This window comes from Eleutherodactylus coqui, chromosome 6 (genome assembly GCF_035609145.1).
Source record: "Eleutherodactylus coqui strain aEleCoq1 chromosome 6, aEleCoq1.hap1, whole genome shotgun sequence".
NCBI classification, from domain to species: Eukaryota; Metazoa; Chordata; class Amphibia; order Anura; family Eleutherodactylidae; genus Eleutherodactylus; species Eleutherodactylus coqui.
The window spans coordinates 236,733,364-236,744,856 of record NC_089842.1 but is presented as its reverse complement, the minus strand read 5'-3'; the positions used below and the strand labels follow the sequence as shown (position 1 = coordinate 236,744,856).

Genomic DNA, 11,493 nt, shown 5'->3' with positions numbered 1-11,493 from the left:
TGCAGGCTTACGCTGAGGGTTACTATTCTGCTTAGCCTTACATGATGACTTGTAAATGCTGCCATGGTACAGGGTAACATGCCAGCATTTGCATGTCATAATGTAAGGCTAAGCAGAATAGTAACCCTCAGCATAAGCCTGCAGCGCTGCCACTAATCCGCACGCTGCAGCGTGTGTGCTTGGTCCTGGCCGCCATTTCAGCCATGGGGTCATAGGCGGCAGCCGACTCATCCCTACTGGAGATGCTGTTATCTGACTCTTTCACCAAAACCAGACCCAAAACCAGACCATCAGGTCATCCGACAACACATTGTAGGCCTTCAACCAACCTAACTAAATGATGGGAGGACTGAAATATAATCACAGAAAATGGCCATTACTGAGTGAGGAGTGCATATAGAATGGTCTGGCACCCTATACCCTGTATCCACTATGTGTAGGAGTATACGCCAAGCAGCCACCCCCCTCATTATCAGGAGGCAGTGTGAGTGGCTGTCTCATCGGTGTCCTCACAGGTGTTATTGGCTCCTCCATTTGGTAGTCAGCTACCTGCATGGTGAGAGGAGGATGCATATATAGGCACTCTTCACCCAGTAAGTAACGGTTATTCTCTGGGATTCTTTTTAATTTTTTATTTCCCCTTCTGAGGACTGAAATGGGGTTTAAAACGGGAGGGGAGGGGGGGTGGGGGGGTTTCGGGTAGGTAATGGCTTTATTAAAATATGGAAAACCTTGACCGAAAATTGAGAATTCTGTCAGAATCTCCTTACATGCCCAGCCCAACTGCTGTGGTCATGTCTTTGTTGGTAGATCAAGTGACCTGAACTTGGTCCCAACTGCAGCACCCCATGGGAGAAGCTCCTTCCACACCACAAGCTGTGACATCTGACATAGGAAAAAACTGTATATTGTGGCAAAACGTTACAATAGTTTAATAACCTGAGAAAACACTCGAAAGTAGGCCTAAAAAGGGTTGAGAGGGCGAGGTTGTCTTGTCTTGGCTGGGGGTGATTCAAGAGGAAAGGGAACCTTCTCCAGTGGATTTTATAAACCGGGAGCCCAAAGGGTAGAGATCGCCCCAGCCAACGACAGAAACTGACCAAAAGGTGAGACGACTGGTTGGGAAGTCCCCTAAAGGGACATTGTTAGACAGTCCGTAGCTGCCTGGAAGCCATAAATCTTGCACTGATGTATGGCAACTTCTACTCTATCGGTACTGCAGTACATGGCTAGGGCACCCGGGCATTACTGGATGGGCACTGTTCTGGCTAGGAGTTCCTGGTTCTGCTTTGTGGCTTGGATTGGAACTGATCAATTGGGACGGTTATACGGTTGAGGTGTACCTGTTGTCTAATTATATTTTAGCCGTCTCTGATTGGTTCTACTGGTTGGGTACTACTGCACAGTCACTACAAGGGAAAGCTCTGTATGAGGGTACAAGGGGGGGGGGGGGGGGATGCTTATGACTAATTACCAAGCTGGGAGGTCAATGTCCAAGGTGAATGGCCATTAGGCACGGGATGGTTTGTTTACTCTGTAATGAGTGTCCCTGTTTCCTGTCTTCTCTTGTAGGACAAGCTCCGCCTCATAAGCAAGTATCTGGCCTCTTAAATTCCTCCATAGAATTACCCACAGATATTAACGACCCTGTGAAAGAGGTTCTCTGGAAACGTACAAACCCGAACAATGGCAAAAACTGGCAGATTGCCAAGATTCAAAATGGCGATTCAGTATCCAGACTGGACGACCGATATAATCCGGATTGTAATGGAAGAGTTTTGGCCATCGATAAGCTGACTAAGGATGATAATGGAGTCTATAGTGCCGAAGTTACTTTGCCGAATGGTACATTAGTAACGCAGACATTCTATGTCACTGTTTATGGTGGGTATTTTTGATTATTGGGTTTAAAGGTCAAACAAAAACTGTAATAATAACTTTTCAGTAAAAAGTTATGTAATGTCATAATAATGATCCTACAGGACTGCAGATGGGATCAAATCCAAGGAGACTCACAAGGAAACCGCACTGATGATGGATACAGAAGTACAGTAGGAATGTTTAAAGGGTGTCCAGGACTTTCACTACTGATGACTTCTCCTCAGCATAGCTCATCATCAGTTGATCGTCAGGGGTCTGTCACTTGGGATCCCTGCCGATCAGCTGACTGCTGCGCCTGCTGTCAGGGTGGACAGTGCTGGAAGCTCACAGCGTTGTTCATAGTGTAGCGGCCGAGTTTAGTACTGCAGAAGCAGCTCTTATTGAATCCAGTAGTAGCTGTGCCTGTAGTACCAAGCTGGGATGCTGCAATGTTAACAGCGCTACCTGCATCTAGCGCTGTCCGCAGTGACGGGGCCCAGCGACCAGCAGGAATGCCAAGCGGTGGAGCCCAATAATCAACTGTTGATGACCTAAGGATCTTAATAAGTCATCAATAGTAAAAGTCCTGGACAACCCCTTGAGTGGCACGCCCGGAAATTTTCCGGGACGAGCTCCACTGCTCATAGCGACATAGCCCGGAAGATTTCCGGGCTATGTATCACTATGGGAGCTGCAGAGCACAATGCCACAAGCTGCAGCACTGTGCTCTGCCTGCACAGACCCACACAGAGCAGTGCAAGGGCTTTGAAAAACCAGCAGAAGATATTGCCGATATGCCGGCAATCTCCTGCTTTGTTTACAGGTTGCCATAAAGACCATTGGCTTGTCAGAAGCAAGCCGATGGTCTCTGTGGCAGGGACAGCTGGTGCTTGGCTGTCAGAGGACAGCTAGGTACCAGCTCTTAGAGCAGAGATCAGAGAAAACCTCTGATCTCTGCTGTGTTAACCCTTTACATGCTGCAGTCTATGTGACTGCAGCATGTAAAGGACTGTCACTGCAGCATGTAAAGGGCTGTCACCATCGGACCCCCGGAATGTGATCAGGGGTCCTGATGGGTCCCTGTGGAAGTCCCCTAAAGCAGGGGTCCCCAACCTTTTTGGCACCAGGGACCGGCTTCAAGCAAGGCCATTTTTACAAGGCCCGGCAGGGTTGGGCGGGGCTTTGGTTATAGGGGGCGGAGTTATGAAGGGGGTTGGAGTTTAGTGCATTCTTATTTAATTATGACATTTAGAATGTCCTGGCAGTACACACATAGGGCAGTATAATATATCCCCCCCCCCCCCCCGCCTGGCAGCACACACATAGGGCAGTATATAATCTATCCCCCCCCCCCCCCCAGCACACACATAGGGCAGCATATAATTTATCTGCCCCCACCCCTCAGTAATAGAGTGCCCCCACCCCTCGGTAATAGAGTGCCCCCACCCCTCGGTAATAGAGTGCCCCCACCCCTCGGTAATAGAGTGCCCCCACCCCTCGGTAATAGAGTGCCCCCACCCCTCGGTAATAGAGTGCCCCCACCCCTCGGTAATAGAGTGCCCCCACCCCTCGGTAATAGGCAGCCCCCCCCCGTAATAGGCAGCGCCCCCCCCCCCCCCGTAATAGGCAGCGCCCCCCTGTAATAGGCAGCGCCCCCCCCCCCGTAATAGGCAGCGCCCCCCCGTAATAGGCAGCGCCCCACTCCCAGTAATAGGCAGCGCCCCACTCCCAGTAACAGGCACCCCCTTCCCCTGTAATAAGTAGCCCCCACCCCCCCAGTAATAAGCAGGTCCCCTCCAGTAATAAGCACCCCCCCAGTAATAAGCACCCCCCCAGTAATAGGCAGCCCTTTCCCCTGTAATAAGTAGCCCCCATCCCCTGTAATAAGCAGCCTCCCCTCCAGTAATAAGCACCCCCCCCAGTAATAGGCAGCCCTTTCCCCTGTAATAAGTAGCCCCCATCCCCCCAGTAATAAGCAGCCCCCCCAGTAATAGCCCCTTCCCCTGTAATAGACAGCCCCCCACCCCTCAGTAATAGACAGCCCCCACCCCTCAGTAATAGACAGGTCCCCCCAGTAATAAGCAGGTCCCCCTCCCCCCGTAATAAGCAGGTCCCCCTCCCCCCGTAATAAGCAGGTCCCCTTCCCCCCGTAATAGGCAGCCCCCCCCCCCGTAATGGGCAGCCCCCCCCTAATGGGCAGCCCCCCCCTAATGGGCAGCCCCCCGTAATAGGCAGCGCCCCACCCCCAGTAATGGGCAGCGCCCCACCCCCAGTAATGGGCAGCGCCCCACCCCCAGTAATGGGCACCCCCTTCCCCTGTAATAAGTAGTCCCCCGTCCCCCAGTAATAAGCAGCCCCCCCAGTAATAAGCAGCCCCCCCAGTAATAAGCAGCCCCCCCAGTAATAAGCAGCCCCCCCCAGTAATAAGCAGCCCCCCTCCAGTAATAAGCAGGTCCCCTCCAGTAATAAGCAGGTCCCCTCCAGTAATAAGCAGCCTCCCCTCCAGTAATAAGCAGCCTCCCCTCCAGTAATAAGCAGCCTCCCCTCCAGTAATAAGCAGCCTCCCCTCCAGTAATAAGCCCCCCCCCCCAGTAATAAGTAGCCCGCACCCCCCCAGTAATAGGCAGCCTCTTCCCCTGTAATAAGTAGCCCCCATCCCCCCAGTAAAAAGCAGGTCCCCCCCCCCAGTAATAAGTAGCCCCCATCCCCCCAATAAGCAGCCCCCCCAGTAAGCATCCCCCCCAGTAAAAAGCAGGTCCCCCCCCCAGTAATAGGCAGCCCCTTCCCCTGTAATAAGTACCCCCCCCAGTAATAGGCAGCCCCTTCCCCTGTAATAAGTACCCCCCCCCCCAGTAATAGGCAGCCCCTTCCCCTGTAATAAGTTACCCCCCCCCCCAGTAATAGGCAGCCCCTTCCCCTGTGATAAGTACCCCCCCCCCCCCGTAATAGGCAGCCCCTTCCCCTGTGATAAGTACCCCCCCCCCCCCCCCGTAATAGGCAGCCCCTTCCCCTGTAATAAGTACCCTCCCCCCAGTAATAGGCAGCCCCCCCCAGTAATAGGCAGCCCCTTCCCCTGTAATAAGTAGCCCCCATCCCCCCAGTAAGCATCCCCCCCCCAGTAAAAAGCAGGTCCCCCCCCCAGTAATAGGCAGCCTCTTCCCCTGTAATAAGTAGCCCCCATCCCCCCAGTAAGCAGCCCCCCAGTAAGCATCCCCCCCCAGTAATAGGCAGCCCCTTCCCCTGTAATAAGTACCCCCCCCAGTAATAGGCAGCCCCTTCCCCTGTAATAAGTACCCCGCCCACTAATAAGCAGCCCCCAGTAAGCAACCCCCCCAGTAATAGGCAGCCCCTTCCCCTGTAATAACCTAATAACCAGCCCCTTTCCCTGTAATAAGTAGCCCCCCCAGTAATAAGCCGCCCCCAGTAAGCAACCCCCCCAGTAATAGGCAGCCCCTTCCCCTGTAATAAGTAGCCCCCCCACCCCATATACTTACCTCCTCCCTGCTGTCAGCGTCGCTCTCTGCCCTGATGTCAGTGTGCAGCCCGGAACGCTTCCTCCCAAGTCCTCTCCTGCGGAACTAATGAGCAGGGGACTCTAGGAGGAAGTGTTCCGGGCTGCACACGTCAGTGTGTGCGCCGGGATCAGCGCGATTACCAGCGGGGAGCTGCGGCACCCCCGCTGGTAATCGCTTCAGTGGTGAGCGGCGGCCGCACGCCGCGAGCCACATAACACAAGGCAGCGGGCCGGATTCGGCCGGCGGGCCTTGTGTTTAGAGCAAAAGTTCCCAGCGGTGCCGTGGACCGGCGCTAAACACCCAACGGCCCGGCACCGGTCCGCGGCCCGGTGGTTGGGGACCCCTGCCCTAAAGGGACAAAAAAAAAATCATAAAAAAAAATAATAAAAACACTTGTCTCCCTTTACTTTGTAAAAAATCAAAAATACAATCACACATGTGGTATCCATGCGTCATAATGACCCAGAGAAGGAAGTTAATACATTATTTAACCCCTTAATGACATGGCCCCTTTTTTTCTTTTTTCCCCATTTCTTTTTTTCCTCCCCCCTATTTAAAAAATCACAACTTGTCCCGCAAAAAGCAAGCCCTCATATGGCCATGTCAATGGAAAAATGAAAAAGTTATGGCTCTTGAGACGCAACTGCAAAATTAGTTGAAATTCAATGATTAGACCATTTTAGAAAACCTGCCCTGGTGGGCACGACAGGGTGGTAGGAAACCCGCCACTCAAGGGGTTAAACTTGATGGATGGACTAGGCCTGTAATGTCAGAGGGTTTCCTTATAGACGACACTCAGTTTGGGGTCCATAATCCTTTAGACTGTGAATCACTGATGATGTCTTTCCGGTTACAGATCCCGTCCCTCCCGTACAGATCACACAGGAAGGGAAGAGAATCGGGGATCAGTGCAACATTACTCTGACATGCTCTGTCCAATCAATTACATCTGACTTGTCCTACACTTGGATGTACGGACTCCGGGACTCTCCATATCAGAGTACAGCGAATACTGGGAACATAATGCACATAGTGCTGCCACTAGACCACCAGGACATGGAATATATGTGTATGGTGGAAAACCCGGCCGATCAGAAGAACATCTCTGTCCATATAGAATCTTGTTCAGGTAAGGATTAAGCACCTCCGGACCAGAGAGTGATCACTCCTATTTTCATTATTTTTTTAATGTCGCCACATGAGAGCCGGCTCTTTGTAAGGTGTCGCCTTTTTTAGTTTAACATTTAAAAATGTTTAAAGAGAAATGAAAAAAGAAATGCAATTCTGACCTTGTTCACAGTGCGCATCTGTTTCAGTATAAACCCAGTCATCATGTATGGCAGCCCTGGGGTCCATCAGTAGGCTCCAGGCTGCCACCCTGGGGTCCAGCAGTAGGCTCCAGGCTGCCACCCTGGGGTCCAGCAGTAGGCTCCAGGCTGCCACCCTGGGGTCCAGCAGTAGGCTCCAGGCTGCCACCCTGGGGTCCAGCAGTAGGCTCCAGGCTGCCACCCTGGGGTCCAGCAGTAGGCTCCAGGCTGCCACCCTGGGGTCCAGCAGTAGGCTCCAGGCTGCCACCCTGGGGTCCAGCAGTAGGCTCCAGGCTGCCACCCTGGGGTCCAGCAGTAGGCTCCAGGCTGCCACCCTGGGGTCCAGCAGTAGGCTCCAGGCTGCCACCCTGGGGTCCAGCAGTAGGCTCCAGGCTGCCACCCTGGGGTCCAGCAGTAGGCTCCAGGCTGCCACCCTGGGGTCCAGCAGTAGGCTCCAGGCTGCCACCCTGGGGTCCAGCAGTAGGCTCCAGGCTGCCACCCTGGGGTCCAGCAGTAGGCTCCAGGCTGCCACCCTGGGGTCCAGCAGTAGGCTCCAGGCTGCCACCCTGGGGTCCAGCAGTAGGCTCCAGGCTGCCACCCTGGGGTCCAGCAGTAGGCTCCAGGCTGCCACCCTGGGGTCCAGCAGTAGGCTCCAGGCTGCCACCCTGGGGTCCAGCAGTAGGCTCCAGGCTGCCACCCTGGGGTCCAGCAGTTGGCTCCAGGCTGCCACCCTGGGGTCCAGCAGTAGGCTCCAGGCTGCCACCCTGGGGTCCAGCAGTAAGCTCCAGGCTGCCACCCTGGGGTCCAGCAGTAGGCTCCAGGCTGCCACCCTGGGGTCCAGCAGTAGGCTCCAGGCTGCCACCCTGGGGTCCAGCAGTAGGCTCCAGGCTGCCATCCTGGGGTCCATCGGCAGCCTCTGATTACGTTACGGTGTGGATCCTATGGAATGCGGGAAGTGGTCAGCTTTGACAGTGGCACTAAAATAATTTAGATGTGATGGCAGCAGTTACATGTGGCTGTCAGCAATCAGAAGCAGCTGATTGACCCCCGGTTATGGAGCAGACACGGCCCCCCAAGCCCACTCCATACACACTTCATTTGGCGGTCCTGAAGTGGTTAAAGTAGTAAAAGCTGATGTCCACTATCCCCAGCTCTATTTGCGATAGCAATAGAAGCACTAGCCATCCGCCTACGTAATGCCTCTGATGTGACTGGAGTGCAATGGGAGGGCAGAGAAAGTAAAATTGGACTATATGCAGACGATATGATTTTATATCTCTGCAACCCTGAACACTCATTCCCACAAGCCCTAGAAATAATAAACTGTTTCTCCAAATACTCCGGATTATATATAAACTGGACCAAGTCTGCAATAATGCATACAGCCAAAGACTCCGTCATGATCCCATGTGTACTCTCCAGTGGACTACTGGAAGTAACAAAATTTAAATACCTAGGAGTCAATATAGTACAGGATCATGAAAACACCCTAGGTGAAAATATAGATCCGCTATATGACTCAATAAGCACTAAAGTAAAGGTTTGGTCCACACTTCCTCTCTCGGTAGCCGGGCGAGTAAATTTGATAAAAATGGTGATTCAGCCCAAGTGCCTGTACTCCCTACAACAGATACCGGGTAAAGGACCAGAAACATTCTTTCAAACATTAAACTCCCTGATTATTCGCTTTATCTGGGGCCAGGCCAGATCTAAACTGGGACTCGCTAAACTGCAAAGATCTAAGAAACAGGCGGGAATGGCACTACCTAATATCAAATTATATTACCTATCGAGCCAACTACGAAACCTCCGTTCCTGGTTCACCAGGGGGGAGTTACCACTGACGGACTATTATTTAGCTAGCGAGGTAGCGGGACAAAACTTGATTGGATTCCTGGAACATCCAGAATACACAAAACCATCTAAATTACTACCCATACACCGACTGGCCCAATCGGTGTGGCCAAAGAGATCCAACAATTCACTGACATAATGACTGACACCCCTCTGTGGGAAAACCCCACTCTGCCATCACTACAATCACTACAAGATATTAGATATTGGACTTCTTTGGGAATACAGGTGTTGGGAGACATATACGAGGACAATGTAATGCTAACTTACACACAATTACGGGAAAAACTACAAATGCCGAAATTACAACTATTTAGATACTTCCAATTGAGACACGCCCTAAATGCCCAATTTCCACCAGAAACGGTTACAATCTCTAAGTATCCAATAGTGGGCGTCCTCAGGACACAGGGACCCAAAGGACTGATATCAATTCTTTACACACACTTACTATCAGCCAAAATGGATCATGAGCCATTATTAGTCTATGACAAATGGAAAATTAATATCCCTCCTCTGACAATAGAGGACTGGCAGGAAGCGATGGAGTCGCATCTATTAGTGTCACCGGCAGTCAATAATAAAATGATACAACTATACGTGATACACCAGGCATATCTTACACCAGTCCAATGGAATAAAATGGGCAGAACAGACACAGCGACATGCCACAGATGTCACCAACCGAATGCCGACTTTTGGCACCTACTATGGGAATGTTATCCTGTAAAGAAATTCTGGGAAGAGATATTTAATACCCTGTCTTCGCTCCTGCCGACCCCACTGGTCATGGACCCCAAAATAGCAATATTTGGACTGATAGACGAAGAAGAGTGGACACACTACAATAAAATATTCATCAGAGAAATGTTATTTATAGCCAGAAAAACCATAGCCATGAGATGGATGGCAACGAGACCGCCCTCCATGTCACAACGAGACCGCCCTCCATGTCGCAACGAGACCACCCTCCATGTCACAACGAGACCGCCCTCCATGTCACAACGAGACCGCCCTCCATGTCGCAACGAGACCGCCCTCCATGTCGCAACGAGACCGCCCTCCATGTCGCAACGAGACCGCCCTCCATGTCGCAACGAGACCGCCCTCCATGTCGCAACGAGACCGCCCTCCATGTCGCAACGAGACCGCCCTCCATGTCGCAACGAGACCGCCCTCCATGTCGCAACGAGACCGCCCTCCATGTCGCAACGAGACCGCCCTCCATGTCGCAACGAGACCGCCCTCCATGTCGCAACGAGACCGCCCTCCATCTCACAATGGAAAAAGTTAGCTGACACTATAATAACATATGAAAAGGTGATTTACCAACACAGAGGATGTCCAGACAAATTTGAAAAAGTGTGGGGTGACTGGCTGGACTCGCACAACACATTATAAGTCGAGCAGGTACAGGTTAGATATCTAGTTGAAAAAGAGGAAGAAATTCATACACAACGAACCAAACGCACCAACAGTGTTATTTTATTCTCTCAAATGTTAAAAGTTAATATGGAAAACGTTCTGTAACCATAAAGGGATATAAGATGCAGAACAAATGGAGACGGTGCGGGGGAATACATGTAATATATGTAACCATAAAGGGATATAAGATGCAGAACAAATGGAGACGGTACACGGGAATACATGTAATATATGTAACCATAAAGGGATATAAGAGGCAGAACAAATGGAGACGGTACAGGGGAATACATGTAATATATGTAACCATAAAGGGATATAAGAGGCAGAACAAATGGAGACGGTACAGGGGAATACATGTAATATATGTAACCATAAAGGGATATAAGATGCAGAACAAATGGAGACGGTACAGGGGAATACATGTAATATATGTAACCATAAAGGGATATAAGAGGCAGAACAAATGGAGACGGTACAGGGGAATACATGTAATATATGTAACCATAAAGGGATATAAGAGGCAGAACAAATGGAGACGGTGCAGGGGAATACATGTAATATATGTAACCATAAAGGGATATAAGAGGCAGAACAAATGGAGACGGTGCAGGGGAATACATGGAATATATGTAACCATAAAGGGATATAAGATGCAGAACAAATGGAGACGGTGCAGGGGAATACATGGAATATATGTAACCATAAAGGGATATAAGAGGCAGAACAAATGGAGACGGTGCAGGGGAATACATGGAATATATGTAACCATAAAGGGATATAAGATGCAGAACAAATGGAGACGGTACAGGGGAATACATGTAATATATGTAACCATAAAGTGATATAAGATGCAGAACAAATGGAGACGGTACAGGGGAATACATGTAATATATGTAACCATAAAGGGATATAAGATGCAGAACAAATGGAGACGGTACAGGGGAATACATGTAATATATGTAACCATAAAGGGATATAAGATGCAGAACAAACGGAGACGGTACAGGGGAATACATGGAATATATGTAACCATAAAGGGATATAAGAGGCAGAACAAACGGAGACGGTACAGGGGAATACATGTAATATATGTAACCATAAAGGGATATAAGAGGCAGAACAAACGGAGATTGTACAGGGGAATACATGTAATATATGTAACCATAAAGTGATATAAGATGCAGAACAAACGGAGACGGTGCAGGGGAATACATGTAATATATGTAACCATAAAGGGATATAAGAGGCAGAACAAATGGAGACGGTACAGGGGAATACATGTAATATATGTAACCATAAAGGGATATAAGAGGCAGAACAAACGGAGACGGTACAGGGGAATACATGTAATATATGTAACCATAAAGGGATATAAGATGCAGAACAAATGGAGACGGTGCAGGGGAATACATGTAATATATGTAACCATAAAGGGATATAAGATGCAGAACAAATGGAGACGGTACAGGGGAATACATGTAATATATGTAACCATAAAGGGATATAAGATGCAGAACAAACGGAGACGGTAC

At 50.2% G+C, this 11,493-nt stretch overlaps 1 protein-coding gene across 4 annotated transcripts in view; it reads left to right on the top strand.

The window, feature by feature from the left end:
- LOC136633428 (T-lymphocyte surface antigen Ly-9-like) overlaps nucleotides 1-11,493 on the top strand; it is a 38,118-nt gene that overhangs the window by 9,381 nt on the left and 17,244 nt on the right. For all 4 annotated transcript variants that reach the window (XM_066609159.1, XM_066609158.1, XM_066609163.1 and 1 more), the window contains exons 2-3: nucleotides 1,573-1,884; nucleotides 6,232-6,504. In XM_066609159.1, the coding sequence (XP_066465256.1) occupies nucleotides 1,573-1,884; nucleotides 6,232-6,504 (585 nt within the window). The remainder of the gene's footprint in view (nucleotides 1-1,572; nucleotides 1,885-6,231; nucleotides 6,505-11,493) is intronic.